At 38.2% G+C, this 24,309-nt stretch overlaps 1 protein-coding gene across 7 annotated transcripts in view; it reads left to right on the top strand.

Annotated features, from left to right (window-relative positions):
* NALCN (sodium leak channel, non-selective) overlaps window positions 1-24,309 on the top strand; it is a 358,280-nt gene that overhangs the window by 218,143 nt on the left and 115,828 nt on the right. For all 7 annotated transcript variants that reach the window (XM_050766656.1, XM_050766657.1, XM_050766654.1 and 4 more), the window contains one exon: window positions 16,930-17,004. In XM_050766656.1, the coding sequence (XP_050622613.1) occupies window positions 16,930-17,004 (75 nt within the window). The remainder of the gene's footprint in view (window positions 1-16,929; window positions 17,005-24,309) is intronic.

The raw sequence follows: 24,309 nt of genomic DNA, 5'->3' as shown, positions 1-24,309 counted from the left end.
AATATCAATCTAATTATTTTATAGTAATCAACCTAATTGTTTTCCTAAGAAAGCAACATAATCATTTACTTTCCTCACTGAAAATGTTTCACACTCAGATACTCGTTTGATTCTTAAATCAGAGGCACAAAATATGAAAGCTGGAAGAAAAAAAACTAGCCTATTAAATTATTTAGTAAAGTAATATTTTTTCAAGTGAGAATTCTACTGGGGTAACTGATATGATAAAATAAAATACTAAAACTGGTATATAGCCTGCTCGGGTAATTTAAATCTTCTTTATGGGCTAAAATATGGCATTGGTTATAAAACACTTAAAGTTCATCCAAGGACTCCTGGGGTTCACCTGAGGCTTTAGGAATCCACAGAGCACAAGATGAAAACCAATCTCTAATTCCACTCTTTCCGTTTACTGATTTAAGTGTCTACCCAAAACATCTGTTCTAACTTTTTTAATTGCAATTTTCAAAAAACAGTTGTAAGTTAAAACTGAAAATTGATAGCAGCATAATTTATAATCCTTTGGGTATATACCCAGTAATGGGATGGCTGGGTCATATGGTACATCTAGTTCTAGATCCTTGAGGAATCGCCATACTGTTTTCCATAATGGTTGAACTAGTTTACAATCCCACCAACAGTGTAAAAGTGTTCCTATTTCTCCACATCCTCTCCAGCACCTGTTGTTTCCTGACTTTTTAATGATCGCCATTCTAACTGGTGTGAGATGGTATCTCATTGTGGTTTTGATTTGCATTTCTCTGATGGCCAGTGATGATGAGCATTTTTTCATGTGTCTGTTGGCTGTATGAATGTCTTCTTTTGAGAAATGTCTGTTCATATCCTTTGCCCACTTTTTGATGGGGTGGTTTGATTTTTTCTTGTAAATTTGTTTATGGTACTGGTACCAAAACAGAGATATAGACCAATGGAACAGAACAGAGTCCTCAGAAATAATACCACACATCTACAGCCATCTGATCTTTGACAAACCTGAGAGAAACAAGAAATGGGGAAAGGATTCCCTATTTAATAAATGGTGCTGGGAAAATTGGCTAGCCATAAGTAGAAAGCTGAAACTGGATCCTTTCCTTACTCCTTATACGAAAATTAATTCAAGATGGATTAGAGACTTAAATGTTAGACCTAATACCATAAAAATCCTAGAGGAAAACCTAGGTAGTACCATTCAGGACATAGGCATGGGCAAAGACTTCATGTCTAAAACACCAAAAGCAACGGCAGCAAAAGCCAAAATTGACAAATGGGATCTCATTAAACTAAAGAGCTTCTGCACAGCAAAAGAAACTACCATCAGAGTGAACAGGCAACCTACAGAATGGGAGAAAATTTTTGCAATCTACTCATCTGACAAAGGGCTAATATCCAGAACCTACAAAGAACTCAAACAAATTTACAAGAACACATGCACACGTATGTTTATTGCGGCACTATTCACAATAGCAAAGACTTGGAATCAACCCAAATGTCCATCAGTGACAGATTGGATTAAGAAAATGTGGCACATATACACCATGGAATACTATGCAGCCATCAAAAAGGATGAGTTTGTGTCCTTTGTAGAGACATGGATGCAGCTGGGAACCATCATTCTTAGCAAACTATCACAAGAACAGAAAAGCAAACATCGCATGTTCTCACTCATAGGTGGGAACTGAACAATGAGATCACTTGGACTCAGGAAGGGGAACATCACACACCCAGGCCTATCATGGGGAGGGGGGCGGGGGGAGGGATTGCACTGGGAGTTATACCTGATGTAAATGACGAGTTGATGGGTGCAGCACACCAACATGGCACAAGTATACATATGTAACAAACCTGCACGTTATGCACATGTACCCTACAACTTAAAGTATAATAATAATAAATAAATTTTAAAAAAAACTGAAAATTGAAATAATTTGTTCTTTTATTCACACTTTTTTAAAAGTCTGTAAAGCAATTGAGAATTCAGACGTCTACATGTTAACGAGAACAGTTTGGTCAATGTGGTGTCGTACAAGACTATGAAATTGGAGTCCAAAAATCCAGATTCAGGTTCTAGCTCTGCTGGTCACTCGATATCTGATTTCTGAAGAATCAGATAACTTCCCTGACCTCTCTGTTGTTTGTATCGGAAAGTGAGGATAATCATTCACAGTACACCCGCTTTCCAAGGTTGTCATGTATCTGTGAGTTAACCCTGTATTTCTGAGGATGTTTTAGAGCTCCAAAACAACCCCTTTAAGTGTAGATAAGACGGTTTGTGCATGTAAAGCCATATATTAATAAATGTTAAATTTATATTATGTTCAGATATTTTTAATTTTTACAAGTAAAGTACCATTTATTAGGGTATCATTTATGCCACTTCCTGAATTAATTTTCACTCTTCTTTCTTTCCTTCCTTATACCTCTTCTCCCAGGCAATGACTATGATAATTTTAATATTAATTCCTTTTCCAATTTTTGAAACATATTTCACTAAATGTAACATTCTGACATTCATAAGAAGACTCAGTTTGTGTAACACTAAAGAGAAAACAAACTATACACATAGAGGATAAGGTGCATCCCTACTTCAGAGTTTTCAAAAGGTGAAAGAAAGTGTGCATCTTAAAATCAATGGAATGCACAGGTTTCCCACACATATATGCATCCATTCAAAATATAGTATTTAGGGCCAGCACGGTGGCTCACTCCTGTAATCCCAGCACTTTGGGAGGCTGAGGTGGGTGGATCGCCTGAGGTCAGGAGTTAAAGATCAGCCTGGCCAACATGGTGAAACCCTATCTCTACTAAAAATACAAAACATTAGCCAGGTATGGTGGTGGGCACCTGTAATCCCAGCTACTCAGGAGACTGAGGCAGCAGAATTACTTGAACCTGGGAGGTGGGGGTTGCAGTGAGCTGAGATCATGCTATTGCGCCCCAACCTGGGCAACAAGAGTGAAACTCCGTCTCAAAAAAAAAAATATATATACACACACACACACACACATATATATACACACACATATATACATGTAATATATACATATAATATGTGTATATATGTATATGTGTGTATATGTGTATATATGTATATAATATGTGTATGTATGTATATAATATGTGTATATATGTGTGTATATATGTGTGTATATATATGTATACCTATAGTATTTTAAACTTGAGCTTAACATCTAAAAACATTTTATACCCAAAATTGTGAAGATTAATATTAAGTTTTCTTAGTTTGCAAAGCACTGTTCCAGTCAACTGATGGCCATCCCTGGGGGAGTGGTCTGGTAATACGTATTTATCTCCCTGTAAGCCCATGCTGGGGCCAAGTTACATATGATCTTGTGTTTCCCTCCTTATCAATTATTTGTAGCAGCAATTTTTAGAATAAATGGTATCAAACTCAACATATATTCTGCAGTTAAGTTTTTCACCAGATATTTTTTTCTGAGATCTTTTTATCTTACTACACATGAAGCTAATTTGGTCATCGTTATAGAGAGCCGTATAGTACTTCACAGACTCTGAATATGCCATATTTGTTTATCAGTTCCCTTTCTGATGGATATTTAGGCTGTTTTCCAAGGTTGTGCTTTTATAATGCTGAAATACATGTATGTATTGTGCCCACTTATGTGCATTTCTCTAGGATATATGTCCAAAAGTAGAATGCTTAGGTCTTACGTACTGCCCAAATTGCTCTTATACCAGGGGCCTGCAAGCCCAGATACCAAATCCAGCCCGCCACCTGCATGATACAACCTGTGAGCTGAAAAGGGTTTCTATAATTTAATGATTATACAAGTACCTGCATAATATCAGTGTTGCCTCATGACCCTCAACATCTAAAATGTTTACTGTCTGGACCTTTGAGAAAGCACTGTGGATTCCTGCTGTATAGGTAAATAGTGCTAATTTACCCTCCCAAGTGCAATAGTTGAGAATTCCCGTGTTCTTACACTCTCGCTTAGACGTCGCATTGTTTGACATGTGAGGTTTCGGCGATCTTATGAGTAAACAGTGGTATCAATTGGGCTTGCATTTTTGCATGTCTATAATTATTAACAAGGGAGCACCTCTTACTATGGTTATTGACCATCTTTGTTTTGTGACTCACTCCATCATTTGCTTTACCTATTTTCCTAAAAACTAATTTGTCTTAACTCATTTATTGGATATTAATCTCTTGACTATTACCTGTTCGCAAATATCCTCTCCTAGGCAGTATTTTGTCTTCCAGTTTGTCTGTGATGTCTTTTGACAGTCTATATATTTTTATTTCATTTTTAGTTAATGAATAATAATTGTATATATAACAGTCCTCCTTTGTCCCCGAGGGAAACGTTCTCAGATTCCCAGTAGATACCTGAAACCACGGATAGTACAGCATCCTATATATACTATGCTTTTCTTATATATACATAGCTTTAATAAAGTTTAATTTATAAATTAGGCATAGTAAGAGATTAACAACAATAATAACAAAATAGAACAGTTATGACAATATACTGTAATAAAAGTTATGTGAATACTCATTCTCTCTCTGTCTCCATCTCTCTATCCTTTTCAAAGTGTCTTAATATTTTCATGCTGTGGCTGACCACAGGTAACTGAAATTAGAGAAAGTGAGATAGTGGAGAAGGGGGGCCTACTGTATCTATGGGGTACCACGTGATGTCTGGATACAGTACACATTGTGGAATGATCAAATTAGGTCAAAACTATTGATTTTTCACTAACGGTCTGTATTTCTTTTGAGCTCATGCTTAAGAAATTCTTTCCCACCTGAGGTAATACAAATATTATCCTATATCTTCTTCTAATTGTTTATAATTTTTGTTTTTCCATCTTTAAGTCTTTAGCTCATCTCTACTTTTTAGATATAGCGTAAGCTAGATGAAATATACTGTTTAAATAAAACTCAAGTCAATTTTCTCAGATTTATATGAGAAACTACAAGCTTTAGTATATTTTATTTATCTAATGAAGTCTAAAACAAAAAAAGTAAACTATTCAAACTTTTACATTTACAAGTTATTTTTAAATGATATATAATTAATTGAAGAAAAGGAATACTATATAACTAAATTAAAACAAAGAATATCACTTCTATACTACCAAAAAAAGTATAATACTGAAGTCACTTCCCCAGTTCACAAAAAATTTTGCTTAAAACATGATCAGCAGTTGTTTTCCTTTTCCTTTATACCCTTAGACTAACAGTTACTGTAATGAGCTTTATCAAGTGAGTTCAATTTGATTTGATACAGTTTTACTGAACCTCTACTACCAAGTGCAGGTACTAACCTATGTTCTGGCCAAAGTGGGAAAGAGTTTAATTCGTGTCCTCTTAGGGTCTACAAATAATTGGAAATTAGCAATAATGAACACAGACAGGCTAACCAACAAACAAATAAAACCTGTGGCTCAAACTCCTAAAGATGTAAATGATAAGAGAGGCATATATACATTGCTACTTGCTATGTGATCAATAGTAAACATCTTGTTCCCAATCTCGCTTATGTGAAATATCAGAAGTAGTGGCAGTAAAACAGCTGGAGATAGTCTATGGACTAATATATTAATACACACGTGAGGGTGACAGGTCTGTGTTATATGCACATTGCATGCCCCTAAAAACTAAACTTCACAAGTTAAAATCTTTATTCAATAAACCTATCTTTAGAGCTGAACTTACCTTAAAATGAGCATTTTTGTTTAATTGTATGTTTCTTTTTACAAAATACTACAAAGCATTTTAACCCAAATGGGTGAGAAGGGGAAAAAAAGGAGTCTATGTAAACATACAAGCTCTGATTTGTCTTTTGTTCACACTGAACAGTGGTGCCATACAACTTGGTGAGTTCCTGATTTAGTCTTCTTAGGGACAGGCATGTGCCAAGCAGCGAAAAACAAAATGTGTGGTTGCAGCTTGTTCTGGAATAAAGAACAGCAGGCTATTTCATCACCCCTCGGGGCACCAATTTGTCAGCCCACAGTGAAAATCAAGCTTAAGTATATAGCAAATGCATATTCATAACCACCATGTATTGTCCCTTTCAAATATCTCTCTCTTCCGCCAGGTATGTATTCTGTATTTCTGTCCTGACTGATTGCAGTTTATCGAATGCTTGTTAAATGCATCCTTTTCCCCACCCTTGCCAATGATTTGGGGATAAGAACTATTGAAGACCTAACAAGTTGAAAGACTCCATTTTTCCTGCAATGTTTTTCTGTCTATTACTGTTTCAGAGGAAAGCCCGGTGATGTGAATACTGAAAAGAGAGAAAATGTAATTAAGTGTTCATTGTGGGTAGTCTCTTTGTCACCTTTGAAGTGCTGAAATTAACACAGCAATCTCTTGATTTTGCCTCCGTAGTGGCAGCTTGCTGAGAATAGTCATATTTTGCTGACAGAAATGGGCATTCCAAAGCGTAAATTAAATAAGTGTATTTTATAGAATTCATTTAAAAGTGCATCTGTGCTGAACGCATCTCATTTTATACTGCTCTGATTACATTTGGCTTTTTGTTGACCCATATAAAAAGTGAAATTGTTTCATACTACAGGCTGCAAGACAGCTTAGGATAGGGTGATTATAAATGGTGAAAAGGAAAAGAAAAACACAAGATTGTGGGACATCGATTCCTGCTGTGTTTCTATTGTATATTTGAAAGTAATTTAAAGATAGAAATTATTAATGAAGTTTACAGCAAAGAAATAAATAAGATTAAAGGTGAAATTTCAGCTAAAGGGCCATCTTTAAGCTATATAAAAGGAAAAAAATCATAAATTAAACTTTATAAAAAGTAAAGATGAAAAGGGAAAGCTATGTCGTGTAAGGTCATGGCTAATCTACAGAGTCAGAGAGAATGTAAAATAGGGTATGTTGCCACAGGGAGAGAAATTTTCAACCAGAAAACCCATTGTGAACGACAAGGCTGCTCTCTTGCAAAAATAAATCATACTTTTCAGCTATTTGAATCATACTTATCCAAAAGTCTTATTCTGAGAGAATGAGAACTACATTATGTTGGATAAAATGATTTGTGTCACAAACAAAATTGGAAGAAATAATTATACTTGTAAATGCAACTATTTCAGTAATTTATTGAATTTGACTGCAATTTATCGTAGGTAAATAGAAAAATAAATATGTATCTGTGGTTAAATGTATAAAACTTAAATATAGCAAATAACTACCACACCATTAACGGAGGTGAATCTGGGTTGTTGCAGAGGAGGAAAAGGAGGTATTAGAGAAAGAGGAGAGTCGTAAGGCATGTTAGAGATACCAAACACCTGTGAGACCCTGGTCCAGGCACCAGATTGAACCTGGAAAATTATGTTTTTGAAATCCACTAAGCTGAAAGGTCAAAACTCTATTATGTCATTCATAAATATTCTGAGAGAGATTTCCCAGGCTTCAGCAGGCCTGATAACGTGGCATTTTCCACACTGAATGCGTTGTCAGTGCTAAACATCTCTTAGCAAAGGGCATTGTAATCTGAGGGAACTAGTAAAGAATTAGATATCGAATATATTGTTATTCTCCACTTTTTCATTGACATCACTGATTCATAATGTATCAATATCGATCATAAAATTAAAAGGTGGATACATACATCAGTTGTGTATTACACAATAGAACAAATACTATGTTGCATATTAATATGATCAAATGCTATAGACCTGTTAAAAGTGCCGAGTAGTAAATGCATTAAAAAATAGGTATTTGACTTTCTTTTTTATAGCATTGTACAAACTAAACACCACTGTGTTGAAAGCATATGTGTACTTAGCAGAGTTCAAGAGGAAATGAAAGGTGATGTCATTAGCCTTTTCCCCCTGAAGTTATATTGCTAAAAAAGTAGGGACAGAGGATGTCCTGTTGCATTATAAATTGAAATATCAGGCCAGGCGTGGTGGCTCCCCCTATAATCCCAGCACTATGGGAGGCTGAGGTGGGTGAATCACCTGAGGTTGGGAGTTCCAGACCAGCCTGATCAACATGGTAAAACCCTGTGTCTACTAAACACACAAAAATTAGCCTGATGTGGTAGTGGGCACCTGTAATCCCAGCTACTTCGGAGGCTGAGGCAGGGGAATCGCTTGAACCCAGGAGGTAGAGGTTGCAGTGAGCTGAGATCTCACCACTGCACTCCAGACTGGGTGAGAGAGACTCTGCCTCAATAAATAAATAAATAGAAATATCACATAAATCTAAATATTAAATAATGCAAAGCAAATTAGTTGCATAATTTAGAACAGTCGAAGTGCAAAGGTAAAAGTGTTTCATACATATGATGACACTCTTGTGATTCAATGTGGCAAGTCCTGTAAAATTCCATTATTACATCAATACCATTTTAATATAAACCTGTAAATCACATTTAGTGGCTATAGAAAAACCTTTGGGCACAGCAACATGTGGCAGTGTCGGTAAGCATTAACTGAAAGTAACATGCAGACATCGCTGTAATGGGTTCCAATTGCTAATGAGCATTACCTCAGCTTTCTGTAAAAACAGAACAAATGAGAACACTCAGAACTGAAAAATGGTGCTTCCTTTCAGAACGAGGGCTTGTCACCCATTCCCTTGACTTTCTATACCATGTGATGGCAAGTGTCTGACACCCAGGTCAACTTGCTCTTTCAGTCCAAATCCACGTTGCACTGGGTCTGTAGGAAAATACTGTATCATTGACAACATAAATGAAATATGATGGACACCAAGCTGCCATTCTTCCTTCACTTCTACCTCTTTTTCACAGTGGTTGTTGTCACCGTATTAGAGTCTGTGAGAAAAGAACTGCAAAGTCGTTCTCACCTCCTGGCAATCAGTTACAGACTCACCCTGCACCTCCTGAATCTTCTGTTTCCATTGCAAAGACACGGCCAAAGCCTTGGGCCAGACTTTAGTCATCTCTCACCCTGAGTACCAGTTGCCACCTTATCACAGTGTCTTACAGCCCAGGGACAGGGAGATGAGGATCAATCTCAAAGTCTACCTTCAAATAGGGCTTCAGGGGCAAACCCAAGCCCCCTACCACACACACACATTTTGAACCGGTCTCTGTTTTGAACGTTTGTGCTTCTGTCACCCCGTTGTCACATTAATTGAAATAATGATGCCTAAACAAAGATATTTGCTGAATAAAATTAGGTTTATGCTATTTTCCAGCTAACTTCAAACTTCATTATATTATTCTTAAATTTGCTGCCAACCCCCTCCCCAAGAGTTTGTTCTCAATTCTGTAAGTTTGGGCCTTACTATTGCAAAGTCCCACAACGTTTCCCCGGAGAAGCCAAAGCTCTGCCTTTAGGAGTCTTGCCTTCTCCCATCCGCAGCCAATATCAAAGGCATCTGCCATGAGGAGCCGGTGCAGCTGGCATGCCATGACTCTGTCTGTCCTTCTGCTCTGAGGGTGGCCTTTCTCTCTTTCCCCCAAGGAAAAAGTATAAAATATACTGGTTTCTTGTTTAACCAAGGTAAGAAAACACATGTCTAATAACCTTTTGTCAAATTGTACTTACCCCTGTCTAGTGACTATTTCAGTGAGCCAGTTTATTTTTTGTTGTTGTTGTTTGTTTTTAGTTTTTGGAGACAGGGACTTGCTCTGTCACCCAGGCTAGAGTGCAGTGGCACATTCACAGTTCACTGCAGCCTTGACCTCCCAGGCTCAAGAAATCCTCCCACCTCAGCCTCCTCTTAAGTAGCTAGGACCACAGGCACGCACCATCACACCTGACTGATTTTTTTTTTTTTTAATGAGAGATGGGGTTGCCCAGGCTTGTCTCAAATTCCTGGGGTCAAGCAATTCTGCCTCAGCTTCCCAAACTGCTGGGATTACAGGCATGAGCCACCACACCCAGCTGAGCCAGTTTTAAATGGCTGCATTACATGCATTAAAAATGAAAACACACAAAAAAAACCAGAACTTTTTTTTTCTTTTTTTTTTTTTTTTTCGGAGACAGAGTCTCTCTCTGTCACCAGGCTGGAGTGCAGTGGCGTGATCCTGGCTTACTGCAACCTCTGACTCCCTGATTCAAGTGATTCTCCTGCCTCAGCATCCCAACCTCAGAACTTTTAAAAGGAAAAATTTAGCAGAAAGAAACTGATGTCATCACTTTGTGACTATTCCAGCCTCCCTCTCTTATCCATGACCTCTGTGGCACTCAAGACGCCTGCCCATACTGCCTTCCTCTCCAGCCTCCAAGCCCTCTGCCTGGAAGCCAGACTCTGGCCAGACTCACCAGGCCCTGACCACGCCACCTGGAATGCCTTTCTCACAGCTCTTTTCCCAAAATCAGCCATCTCTGTGGCCTCTGCGTGGCTTTGGAGAGCATCCTTGGGTCTCTGTCATTGTCTCACAATCTTCAATAAGTAGTGTTCAGAAAATGCCCCCCTGGCCCATGTGCCCAGATGGACTCTCCAAGTCTAAATGCTTCAAAATGGTACAGAACTACATGTGTGAATTCGGATGGGGCTTCATTTCTGGTCCTCCTCCTTCACACTTGCGTGGCCGCCCTTCCCCTCTATGCTCCAATTTTCTTTCACATTTCTGCTTTCTGAGAAGAAATAGGACTGATTTCTGGGATGGAGCATAAGACAGAGAAAGCCCTGGAGAGAGAGAGACAAAGCCTGTTTCCATGGGAGATGCCGACACACCTCACTTGGGGGCATCGGCAGTGTTGGTACCCACCCAGGTGTGTTTTGACATCCAAGACTTGACCCTAATTCTTCTTGGAACTTGATGGGGAAAGAACCTTGCTGGGGCCCCACATGGTCCTGGGGCAGCCTGGGCAGAGTTGGGCAGCTACCTGAGAGTTCTAGGTGGAGAGGCCCAGAAGATCCCACAAGAACAAGTCTCCATTAGTTCCAAGTGGAATGGCAGCGCTTTCTAAGTTTCCCTGAGAGTTGAGAGCTAATACATCTGTTGTGGGAACAGCAGCCCGAGCCAAAGACCATGTGGTGGCCAGGCACGGTGACTCACACCTGTAATCCTAGCACTTTGGAAGGCCAAGATCCAAGGATCTCATGAGCTCAGGAGTTCACGACCAGCCTGGTCAACATGGTGAAACCTTGTCTCTACAAAAAATACAAAAAAAAAAAAAAATGTAGCCAGGCGTGGTGGTAGGTGCCTGTAGTCCCAGCTACTTGGGAGGCTGAGATGGGAGGATCGCTTGAACCCAGGAGGTGGAGGCTGCAGTGAGTTGAGATCGCACTACTGCACTCCAGCCTACGTGACAAAGTGAGACCCTGTCTCAACAAAAAAGACCAGTCAGAGAGTATAGTGAATTAAGTGGGCCTCCCCAAAAGATATGACCATGGCTTAATCCACAGAACCTATGAACATGACCTCGTTGGAAAAAGGGTCTTTGCAGATGTAATTAAATTAAGGATCTTGTGATGAGATTACCCGGGATTATCTGGGTCGGCCCTAAGTCCAATGACAAGTGTCCTTGTAAGAGACAAAAGAGCACAAGACACAGAGAGAAAGCCTTGTGCAGATAAAGCCCAAGTGACTGGTGTTACAAAGCCACAAGCCAAGGGACAGTGGAGGCCACCAGTAGCTGGAAGAGACAAGGAACCATTCTCCCCCATGGTCTTTGGAGAGAGTGTGGTCTTGCCGACAACTCAATTTTGGACTCTGGCCTCCAGAATTGTGATCAAATAAATGTCGGTTGTTTGAAGCCACCAACTCCGTGCACTGTGTTCCAGTACTCTAGGAAGCACATACAGAGGACATCAGTGGGAATCAGAGCTCTTAGCTTTGGGAGCTGAGATGGTGGCCAAGTCAGCAGAGAGAAAACCCCAAACCCCCAATACAGCCTCATCAGTTCCCCCGATGGGGGATGGAGGACACATTACCCAGCTTGTTGTGGGTAACCTTGATCTTAAACTACCCCTAACAAGAAAAGAAGCATTCATTCAAATGTAACTGAGCTTGAAAGGACTGAATTGAATTGATGTAGCAAGATGATGTTTCCAGCCACCAACAGAAATGGAGGGATTGTGCACCAAATTCAACTCGTTTGTAGAAAAACCAAGACATTTATTTTAGCTTTGCATAACTAATTTTGTGTCTGTATATTTTCAGACATTGTATAGCTATACTACACGTCAGGGTTGCTCGAGGAGAATTAAATGAAAAGAAAAACCTGCAATTTGTTGAGCTATTATTAAATATTTTACAAACGAGGGCACCAGAACTCACTGTGGGCCAGCAGTTGCCACGTGGCTTATAGCTGGCAGAGCCTGTTTGCTACCTGAGCTCTGTGACTCCAAGCACAGTGCTCTCTTCTATGTTTGCTTAATTCAATGATAAACATCATTTCTGTGAGTGCAATATTGTATTTATGTTCCTGACCAGGCAGTGCCTCATATATCCATGGAGTCCAATCAACTGTTTGTCGAATTTAATCGAATAACATAGCCTTGCCGTCCTTAAGTAGCCTGCCATCTGTCCGGTTTGGGGGATATAATTAAAAATGAAATCTGCCAACCCATGAAACCTCTCCTTAAAGGTAGAGGAGAGAAAGCCCAGTTTTATTATTGAATAAGCACTAACACAGGCTGCAATGCACATCACTGGCAATCTGTTAAAGAGATCACAGAGGCAGAAAATACCTCCCTCTTTTATATCACCACTTTCCATACGTGTTCTCAAAATAGAAATAACTAGTCCTCAAGTAAGAAGACTTGACAGCACCACTTGTTAAATATAGTTTATCCTAAATTCACCTGGTAACTGGGGTGGCCATCTGTGGGAGCTGATTGCCTTTATCCAAAGGAAAATTAAAACTTCTCATATTTCTGTGACAAGTAGGTAAGTTTACAACTTGGAGCCAGATGTCTAAACTCCCACCCTCCATGGAGAAGGGGAGATGGAGGCTCTGTCTTCCTTGATGTTTACGTTACTTCAAGGAGACAGCCCTCAAGGAAAACATTCTTTTAGGTTGTAGAACTGGTGAGAAGCTTATTTGGCTTTTAAAAGTATTTATATACATCTCAAACGGAAAGGGAAAGAATTTGCAATTCCAAGTCTTGTAAAGGAAATGCTCTAAGAAAAGGGAGGCGAACAGGATCCCTTCCGACCTCCCTTTTTATAGATTCGTGTTTGCACTTTCACTAGAGAGATAGGAAACCCGATTAAATTAGGACGGAGCAATGCCTGCTCCAGTGCGCAGGGGTGAAAGAAAGGGTATAAGATATCCCCTCCTGCAGAAGGAAACCAGCAGGTGAACATCTCAGAATTCGGCGTGAGAAATCAAGGCAAGGGAAGGTAGACTCTGCCTCTGATACTACTTTCTGTCATCAAGGTTTTGGGAAATGGGCTGAACATGGAGTGAACTTTAAAATGTCCAGTTTGGAATCATGTCTAGTTCAGAATAAGCCTGATGCCCAGTTACCAGTGGTGTACTAGTCATGGTGATGTTAATAAAAACCCTCCAGCCTAGATCATTCTGTATCTTCTTCAAGCTCTGATAAGACTCCAAAGGGCATGGCTGTTGAAAAGAAGGGTGCTGGCATTTGTCCCAAGCCAGGCATGTCCCATCACAATTTAATCATGTTGATATACTCATTAAAATTGAAAAAGAGCTAGCCATTAACTTCTGCATAACTTCTCTAGCACTGGCTGAATTATCTCAACTTTCTGACCTTCATGCTTAACCACCTAATATTAACAAATGAGAATAATTCATTAAGAAGATAAATGAAAAATATAAGTTAGAAATGAAAAAGATGATCAAGTGAATGTGGGACTTTAGAAAATTCAAAGTTGAAGAGGGACTAGAAAGTAAAATATTTTTTAAAATTATACTATTTTGTTGTTTTATTTACCTGTTCTAAAAGAAGCATACATTTTTTAAAAATCAGAAAATCATGAAATTTTTAGAAAAAGGAAAAAATGTATTACTCCAATACACAAAAGCAAGTACCATTAATATTTCTAAAGTACCTCCTTCGAGCATTTTCCCTATTACTCCATTATATGCATAGTTATGCTTCTGCCATTTATATACTCTTATTTACTATTATAATGTAAGTGTTTTCAACACCATAAAAATTCCTTCTAATAGAAGAAAATACCTAGGAATCCAACTTACAAGGGATGTGAAGGACCTCTTCAAGGAGAACTAAAAACCACTGCTCAATGAAATAAAAGAGGACACAAACAAATGGAAGAACATTCCATGCTCATGGATAGGAAGAATGAATCAATATCATGAAAAAATATAGGAAGAATGAATTAATATCGTGAAACAAATGGAAGAACATTCCATGCTCATGGATAGGAAGAATGAATCAATATCGTGAAAAAAGGTAATTTATAGATTCAATGCCACTCCCATTAAGCTACCAATGACTTTCTTCACAGAATTGGAAAAAACTACTTTAAAGTTCATACGGAACCAAAAAAGAGCATGCATTGCCAAGACAATCCCAAACCAAAAGAACAAAACTGGAGGCATCACACTACCTGACTTCAAACTACACTACAAGGCTACAGAAACCAAAACAGCATGGTACTGGTACCAAAACAGATATATAGACCAATGGAACAGAACAGAGCCCTCAGACATAATACCACACATCTACAGCCATCTGATCTTTGACAAACCTGACAAAAACAAGAAATGGGGAAAGGATTCCCTATTTAATAAATGGTGCTGGGAAAACTGGCTAGCTATATGTAGAAAGCTGAAACTGGATCCCTTCATTACACCTTATACAAAAATTAATTCAAGATGGATTAGAGATTTAAATGTTAGACCTAAAACCATAAAAACCCTAGGAGAAAACCTAGGCAATACCATTCAGGACATAGGCATGGGCAAGGACTTCATGTCTGAAACACCAAAAACAATGGCAACAAAAGCCAAAATTGACAAATGGGATCTAATTAAACTAAAGAGCTTCTGCACAGCAAAAGAAACTACCAGCAGAGTGAACAGGCAACCTACAGAATGGGAGAAAATTTTTGCAATCTACTCATCTGACAAAGGGCTAATATCCAGAACCTGCAAATAACTCAAACACATTTACAAGAAAAAAACAACCCCATCAAAAAGTGGGCAAAGGATATGAACAGACACGTCTGAAAAGAAGACATTTTTGCAGCCAACAGACACATGAAAAAATGCTCATCATCACTAGCCATCAGAAAAATACAAATCAAAACCATAATGAGATACCATCTCACACCAGTTAGAATGGAGATCATTAAAAAGTCAGGAAACAACAGGTGCTGGAGAGGATGTGGAGAAACAGGAACACTTTTACACTGTTGGTGGGACCGTAAACTAGTTTAACCATTGTGGAAGACAGTGTGGTGATTCCTCAAGGATCTAGAACTAGAAATACCATTTGACCCAGCCATCCCATTACTGGGTATATACCCAAAGGATTATAAATCATGCTACTATAAAGACACATGCACACATGTGTTTATTGTGGCACTACTCAAAATAGCAAAGACTTGGAACCAACCCAAATGTCCATCAGTGACAGACTGGATTAAGAAAATGTGGCAGATATACATCATGGAATACTATGCAGCCGTAGAAAAGGATGAGTTCATGTGCTTTGTAGGGACATGGATGTGGCCGGAAACCATCATTCTGAGCAAACTATCTCAAGAACAGAAAACCAAACAATGCATGTTCTCACTCATAGGTGGGGATTGAACAACGAGAACACTTGGACACAGGAAGGGGAACATCACACACCGGGCCCTGTTGTGGGGTGGGGGAGGGGGGAGGGATAGCATTAGGAGATACACATAATGTAAATGACGAGTTAATGGGTGCAGTACACCAATATGGCACATGTATACATATGTAACAAACCTGCATGTTGTGCACATGTACCCTAGAACTTAAAGTATAATTTAAAAAATAAAAATAAATGGAAACGACTATGTTAAAAAAAATTCGCTAGTGTATTAGTTATCTATTGCTATGTAATAAATTACCCACACATTAGAAGCCTACCAGTAAATAGATGTTTATTATCTCAATGAGTTTCTTAAATTTGGGAATCTGAGACAGGCTTATCTGGGTGTTTCTAGTGCAAAGTGTTAAGAGGTTGCAGTTGAGATGTTGCCTACAGCTGCAGTCACCTTGAAGTTTCACTAGGACTGGAGTGGCTGTTTCCAAAATGGGTCACTCCAGTGGCTGTTGGCAGGAGGCCTCAGTTCCTCACCACGTGGACCTCTCCAAAGGGCTGCTTGAGCATCCTCACAACATAGCACCTACTTCCATCAGAGCAGGTGATCTAGGAGAGACCAAGGGTAAAGACACAGTGTCTTTTATTGCCTAGCCTCATAAGTCACACACAATCATTTCTGCAGCCTGCTGATGACACAGGCCAGCCATATTCAGTGTGGAAGGTGACTACACAAAGGCATGAACCAGGAGTCTAGAACAACGCTAGAGGCTATCTTGCAGAGTAGCTACCACAATGGGAATTTATAATGGCTGCATGTATCTTACCACATAAATCTCTATAACTGTATTGACTATTCATGCACGGTTGGATGTTATTTCTAATATTTCCTTATTACAAACGACCCTCTAATAAGCACCTGTGTATATTAAGCTTTTCATCAATAGTTCAGATCACTTTTTTAGAAAATAATCTCAGAAGTGGGATTGTTGAGTTCCAAAAAATCTTAATTTCCTTTTTAAGTAAGTTGGCTTCATAAAGCAAATTAGCATTTTATATTATTTCAATGAACATATGCATTTCATGTATTTGTGATAAATACCTTGAAATGTCTATGCAATGGTTCATAACTGCATGTTTATCTTTCATTCAATGAATTCTATATTCAATATATTTTAGGTAGCTATATTATATATGTAACATTTTGATACTTATGGCATGTGCATTGTTATTTCACCATTTTATAGATCCTCCTGAGTTTGTTTGTTGCTGTTATTTTGGACAACTTAGAACTTGATGAAGACCTAAAGAAGCTTAAACAAGTAAGTAACATATGGGAGTTTTTTTAAAAAAAAAATGCAAAAAAAACCAGGGGCAAACCATTTGCTTATAGGCAATATTAAAAGTTTGAGCTTCAAAGTAAAAATAAAATTTAATAAGTTAAGGCTATCCAAGGTGGTAAAATGGTGTTAAGTTTAACTTCTATCTAATACTAACAAGGGAAACTTTCTGTTACTCTGTAAATATCCTAGGAATCGTTTTATTATTTTTGAATAACAGTAAGATGGGCAGAGTATGGTCAATTGGATTTGGAGACTGTTCTCCTTCTGCCATTAAATGAAGGTTGTTTGGAAATGAGATACCTTAAGGCCATATTGCCATTTTGCATAATTATATGTAATACCCCTTATCATCATCATAAAAACATTACAATCAACCTGCCTGGTCTCTAGACACTAAAGGAGAATTTAGTCTGGGTGCCCTTAGTGAGTATAAGAAACAGAGGAGAATAAATGATGAAATGTGGGCCCAGTTATGTATGAAAACAGACAGGATGTCATCATGGTGAAAAGTATACCCCAAAAAATGAAACTAGAAATAGGTGAATGTTATGTTCTTAATGGCAGGAGAATTACAGGTGTAGTCAATCATTCCCATAGTTTCTGTGGCATGGAGGATATTTGGCTTGAATATTTGGCTCTATCAAAGAGTGCAGACCCTTTGAGAAGAAGAGCTCGCAAGAGAGTGGGACAATGAGTGGAATGTTCTTGTATCACCCTCCCCAACACTGAGAGAATAGTTGAGATGTTAACTACCAAACTCTACCCAACTGTTAGAATGTTGACAGAACCACAGCTGTTATAACGTTGACAGAACCATGGCTCTTAAACTTTCTATTCGGAATTATAAGCAGGCCCTCCATGTTCAGAATTTTCCAAAGCTCTCTATTTTTAACAAAGCAAAAAGTATAACCTATTTAAGTTTTTTTAATCTATCTCATGATCAGGTTAGGCATTTCATTGTATCACTCTTATCTTCAAAGCCTATGCTTTTAACAGAGGCTATCAATAAGGGAAAAAAATAAAACATTGTTACAAAGATTCCCACTCGGAGCACACCAAGAAAGGTTTTGAGTTCTTTACCATCCTACAGCTACCCAGGCAAATGGGCATCTTCCCGGCTCTGCTGGAGATGATTTCTTCCATGTCTCTTCACTCTGTGGCAGCAGTGATAGGTTCTTCAAATAAGAGTTGGGACATCCCTTTATGCCATCAATGAAAATACTTTGTGTGGCTTCTAGTTGCAGAAAAAATATCTAATAGGTGAGTTCAAAATTGTAATTAGACATGACCAATAAAATCTGCTGCTGTAGAACCACTTTAGTCCATGCTTTACAAATCTGGTATTTAGCTGTAGCCTTTCCTTCATGCCGTGTTTATTATGCACAGATATGTACTATCCTCACAGAGTACGTTACAATATGTATTCTATAGATAAAATTTAAAATAACCAATTTATTTCTAGCTAGTGCTACTGCCAGGTTCCATATGCTTTTAAATAACCATATAACTCCGGCCCACGTTTGTAAAATAATTTTTCTGCTGAAAAGCAACAAAATAAATGTGTATGTAGCAATTTTTTCAGGATTATGAATTCAAACCTACGGATATTTTGCAGTGTTAATTTTTTCAATGTTTTAACTTATTTTTATATACACGTATATGTGTAGCCTACTTACATTGGTTGTCATCTATATATCTAATGGTCACAATAGGCATTTCATATCTGACCCGAAGTAAAAAAACCAACAATAATTCTTCCTGGACTATAAAGTTTTAATAAACTATATGGCTCTTCACTTTGAATAAATGTCATTATTTATAAAAATGGCTTTTAATCACTTGCTAGATATTAGTGAAGCTTTGTGTTTCTGGAAATTCTGTATATCAGAATGGGTTATCCAATTGCACTAGCCTACAATTTGGACCATTACTCTCGGTATTTGGGCATTGAAAACTCCAATCATAACACAGCAATTCCATTTTTGTTAGTACTTTTTACACTGTTCTTTATTCATGGTTGGACTGAAACTATGTAGCTATTAAATTCTTCTATTAATTTCATACTTGAAACTCATTGAACCTGAAATTCATTAGAGCAAATATTATTAAACTAAGTTAAAGTGTTCCTGGTTGACTTTCTCTCATTGTTGTATGATTATGTTTTGTGTTTTCACTAGTTTTTAACAGCTGTGTCATTTTTTATGCCCCTGATTTTTCTTATTTTCAGTGATCTTGGCCTTTAAAGTAGGGCTCATTTGCATATTTTTAAGAACACACATTCATGTGAGTGCACTTTCATATATACGCATAGTAAGGTGGATACCTCAAACTTTAGACTGTCTTTTACAGATTCTTTTAAAAAACAGTAAAATTGTTACCCTAAATATTTGTTTCAGTTGTCCATGTACAAATCCAGTCCTTAAGATTTAAACTTACATGCTCTATTTTTACTATTCCCAGATAGAGAGTAGAGTGGAGGAAATGTTCAAAAAAAGTGTTTGATTTTCTTAATGTTTCATGTTTCAGAAAGCCCTATGCATTCCAAATTCCATCTTTGTTCCATTCAAACTTTTTGCTTCTTTTACCATTTCTGCCAGTCTGTAGATTCTCATAGCTATGGTGACATTGGTTGAATCCTTGCTCAGTATCAAGTGTTTTATGTTTTCACCTATTTTTCAAAACAACACATTCAATGCAGGTATTATTATTATGTCCATCTTACAGATGAGGAAACTAAGACACAGAGAGGTTAAGTAACTTGCTCAACGTTGCACAGCCAACAAATGTCAGAGCTAGAATTTGAACCTAGGCAGTTTGGACCAAAAGCCCATACTCTTAACCTCTAAACTGTATTGATTCAAACTAAAACTATATAAAGGCCAAACATGAGTCATGCATACTGTTGAGATTCATAGGACTGTGAACTATTTGTTTATAAATAATGATGTTGTAGATAACAAAGGCATCATCATATTCACCAAGTAACTATTAGAATGAAGGACAGTTTCTGAGGAATAGCAGTAAATGCAGCAACCCAGTCATTAAAACTATCCAGATTAGTTCTTTGTTTCCTCTCAGAACCCAGAGGATCGAATCAGAGCCATGGGAGTTACAGCCTTGCTGCATGATGGCAAACACCACTCAAGGTGCCATTTCTCAATGATCTTCTTGGAATGATGATCCTCCTCAGACACCTACATAACAGGCTTAGCATAGCAACATTTTAGTGACTTTAATGTCTTTTAGTATCGATATGTTTTTAACTATGTTAATATATAAAAGTTGGTTCATAGATTTTTTTCAATAATAATAAAAGCCAGTGGCAGTTACCTCTAAAATGGGGGTATTGCCCAGGTGCAGTGGCTCACGCCTGTAATCCCAGCACTTTGGGAGTCCGAGTTGGGCAGATCACCAGGTCAGGAGATCGAGACCATCCTTGCTAACACGGTGAAACCCCGTCTCTACTAAAAATTCAAAAAACAAAAAAATTAGCCGGGCATGGTGGTGGCGCCTGTAGTCCCAGCTACTCGGGAGGCTGAGGCAAGAGAATGGCGTGAACCTGGGAGGCAGAGCTTGCAGTGAGTCGAGATCGCACCACTGCACTCCAGCCTGGGTGGCAGAGTGAGACTCCATCTCAAATAATAACAATAATAATAATAATAAATGAGGTTGTTAACATGCAGCACTCAGTAGGGCTCAACAGAGGAAGAGGAAGTGTTGGGGAGAGGAGAGGCTGCCCTTAAGCTAAAGGTGTGAGATGGTGGTAGAAAGTGAAAAGGTACTAGTGAAGAAATTATAATGGAAAAACACCAGATATGAAATAGAGTATGAATATAACACAGGGATAAAGGTGCAGGAATGTGGCCAAATCCAGAGTTAAGAATGTGAATACATCAGTGGCCAAAAGTCAAAGCCCACCATGGCCTTCCCCTCAGAAGCTCCCTGAGGGCAGGCATGGGCTGCATGATGGATTGTCGGTGGGCCTGTGTTCTCCTGAAGGAGAAGCACGGCACTGTATGTCTTTTCCCATTATTTTTCTGTGCAACCTCTGTGTGCATCAGAGGTAGTTTCTAGCCAAGGACTGCTGAGCTCTAGGGATCCTCAGGAAAAGCTATGGTGTCATTTTTAATACTTCAGAAAGCTGGAAGAGAATTGTGCATTTACCTAATATAAGCCTGCACCTGCTAAATAAAATGTCAAGTTTAATACTTTTAGCTGGAAATCTGAAAATTCTAAGTGGCAGCACGGTTTCCTTAATACTATAGTTCTGCAGTGTTTTCATATATACTTTCCTTTAAGCAAATTTGTTTAAAGCTACAATGAATTTCTTATTGCTTAATCAAGGCATCTTGGCAGGAAAAATGTTTAGGTTTTAGAATCCAGGGGAGAAAATAAAAGGGCTTTTTGGACACAAATTTTGAGAGGCTCTTATGTGTTTATTCCCATCACCCCCTCTCCAAGATATCACCAGTGTGTGCCATGATGGTCACCTCTATGGCTTTTCCTTTGTCACTTCTCGCAATTGTGTTCCAAAAACTCACATCAATCATGTAACCATATGAAATTCCTCTATTGCCTTCCCTGTGTGTTATATATAGGACACAACTGTTTCCTAATAGCAATAGGGCAGCGTAATCTTTTCATAGCTGCCATCATTTACATGACCCCCATATTGAATTACATAGAAACCATATTTCTCTTTTCAGCATCCCCAAAAGCCAATACAGAGACCTGGGAAAAATATATATATGTGTGTGTGTGTGTGTGTATATATTATTACATATATGTAATATATGTAACATATGTATATATCATACATTAAATACAAAAAATGTTATAATTTTGTATTACATATATGTAATAACTATACATATATGTATATATTAAATATAAAATTATATATAAGTAATACATGACATAAATTATATAATGTGTGCTATATATACATAACATAAAAATTATATTTTTATATTTAATATTTATACATATATATATAAAACATTGTTTCTGCATGACATTTAAAAATTGATTAAAAATGAGAGATTGTCTGTGGATGTGTGATTGTGGTAAGCTGAGGAGATTCCTGATAAATCAGTTGGTATGGAGGCTACAACACAACCCTTGACCTAAAACTTCTCTGAACAGTAAGAGCTGATGACTATGAAGCTCAAGTGATGCAGGAATAACACTGGAGAATGTAGACAGAGTTTTGCAAGGTTTGAATATGAAGATAATTCTTGCAGCTTTAATGATTTTTGCAAATTCAGTGCAAGACAGATATAAAGGGTTTTCTTTTAAGCAGTATAAAATTCATTAAACTTTGAGGGAAGAAAAACCCATGGAAAAGCCTGAGGGGAAGAAGCATTGAAAAGGGAAGTATAGACAATCTGTTTAGATTAAATTCAGAGCTATGAAACTGAAAATGGTTTCCCCAGCTCTGTATCCAGTCTCACTTAAATCCTGGTTCCAATTTGATGATGCTTGGTCTTTGCTAGAGTCCGCTGCATAGTGGTGGGTAGATACTATTTATTAAGAAGCTTTCCTCTCTTATTGACTGTGATTTTTTTAAAACAAAAACCATAAATATCTTATATTCTCTTTTGTTAAAGTATGATCTCCAGGGGAATGTTTTTGTTTAGCCTTAAGCTGCGTGATCGTTGATTTTATGTGTCACCTTGACTGGGCTAACAGATGCCCAGATAGCTGGTAAAACGTTGTTTCTGGGTGCCTCTGTCGGGTGGTTCTGGAAAGATTTGCATTTGAACTGGTAGACTGAGTAAAGCAGACCCTCTTCCCCAATTTCGTCGAGCTACTTCCAAAGCTTTGAGGGCCCAGATAGAACAAAAAGGTGGAGGAAGACTGAATTTGCTGTCTGTCTCATTGCCTGCACCATGTAAACAACCTTCTCCTGCCCTCAGGAAGCCTGGTTCTTAGGCCTTCAAACTGTTGCCCTGGCTTCCAGAGGTCTCCAGCTTGAAGATGGCAGATGGTGGGACTTATCAGCCTCCATCATTACATGAGCCAATACCTTACAATCAATCATGATGTATATTTTATTGGCCCCGTTTCTCTGGAGAATCTTGCCTAACACACCCTGAAGCTCTCATTTGTGTCTCCATTTTGTCACCTATATTGAGTTCATTCCAGATTGAGGGTGGTAGCAAGTGACAGGGATGCTGCTGGAAGATGCCATTCAGCTGAGCACTGGTTGCATCTCCTGGTGTTAGTTGAATCTTCAATCTTCTCTGCATTTTGTCAGCCTCTCATGAATGAACTCAAACTTATGTAACTTTAAAAGACTGACATAGCTGCTACAGCAGCAAATGCTATCTATTGAGAACTGCCTTGTGTAGGCTACTTTATGTTAAATTATCACATTTAATCCTAAATATTAAAGACATGGCAAATAACATTCAGGGGAGTGAATTTCTTGCCCAAGTCCACGCACTTCATATGTGCCTGAGTCAGGGCCACAAAGGCTGTCTAACACTAAACCAATGTCCTTGCTGAAAGAGGCCACACTGCCTGCAGAGAACCACCTCCTTAATTTATAATGAAAAGCATATCTAGCTAGGTGTGGATTACATGAGATGCTTGTCCATTTTTTACATCAGCATATTTTCTCCCTGTGGGTATTCAAAGAAGAAGCCAAATTATAATCAGACTATAGCTTAGTGAGCCAAGAATCAGGATAGAAAGGGAGGGAAGAAAGGTTGTGTGATTCAGATACATAGATGATGGTTTGATAGGTGCAGCAAACCACCATGGCACATGTAAGCCTATGTAAGAAACCTGCACATTCTGCACATGTATCCCGGTATTTAAAGTAAAATCTAAAAATAAATAAATAAAAATATTTTTTAAAATGCATAATGGCATAGGCTAAGATAGGCTGAGATCATCTGAGATATCTCTTTTACAGTTGAGATATTAGTGACCCAGAAACTAAATCTATTCATTCTGTGAAACTGGGGTCTGGACACTCATCTACTATCCTATAGATATTGTGTCGGGGCTAGGGACATGTGATAGTCAGGACACTGTTTCTACCCTCAAAAATAACTCATGAACCAGTGGCAGAAAGAGACAAGTAAACAGGCAGTTTGGGTTCAGTGGTGATCATTATAAGGATAATGTTTTGGAAGCACACAGAAAACATCTAAAGCAGACTGAAATCAGGGACATTTTCTCACAAGCAGGTGCAGACTGAAATCTGGAGGTTGAGTAGTGCTAGTCCAGGTGAAGAGGATTGGAGGAAGATGGCATGAAGAAGGGTACTGAAGA

The sequence above is a fragment of the Macaca thibetana genome, chromosome 17, assembly GCF_024542745.1.
Source record: "Macaca thibetana thibetana isolate TM-01 chromosome 17, ASM2454274v1, whole genome shotgun sequence".
Taxonomy (NCBI): domain Eukaryota; kingdom Metazoa; phylum Chordata; class Mammalia; order Primates; family Cercopithecidae; genus Macaca; species Macaca thibetana.
Note: the sequence above shows the minus strand (reverse complement) of the source record. Positions and strands in the feature narration are given on the sequence as shown.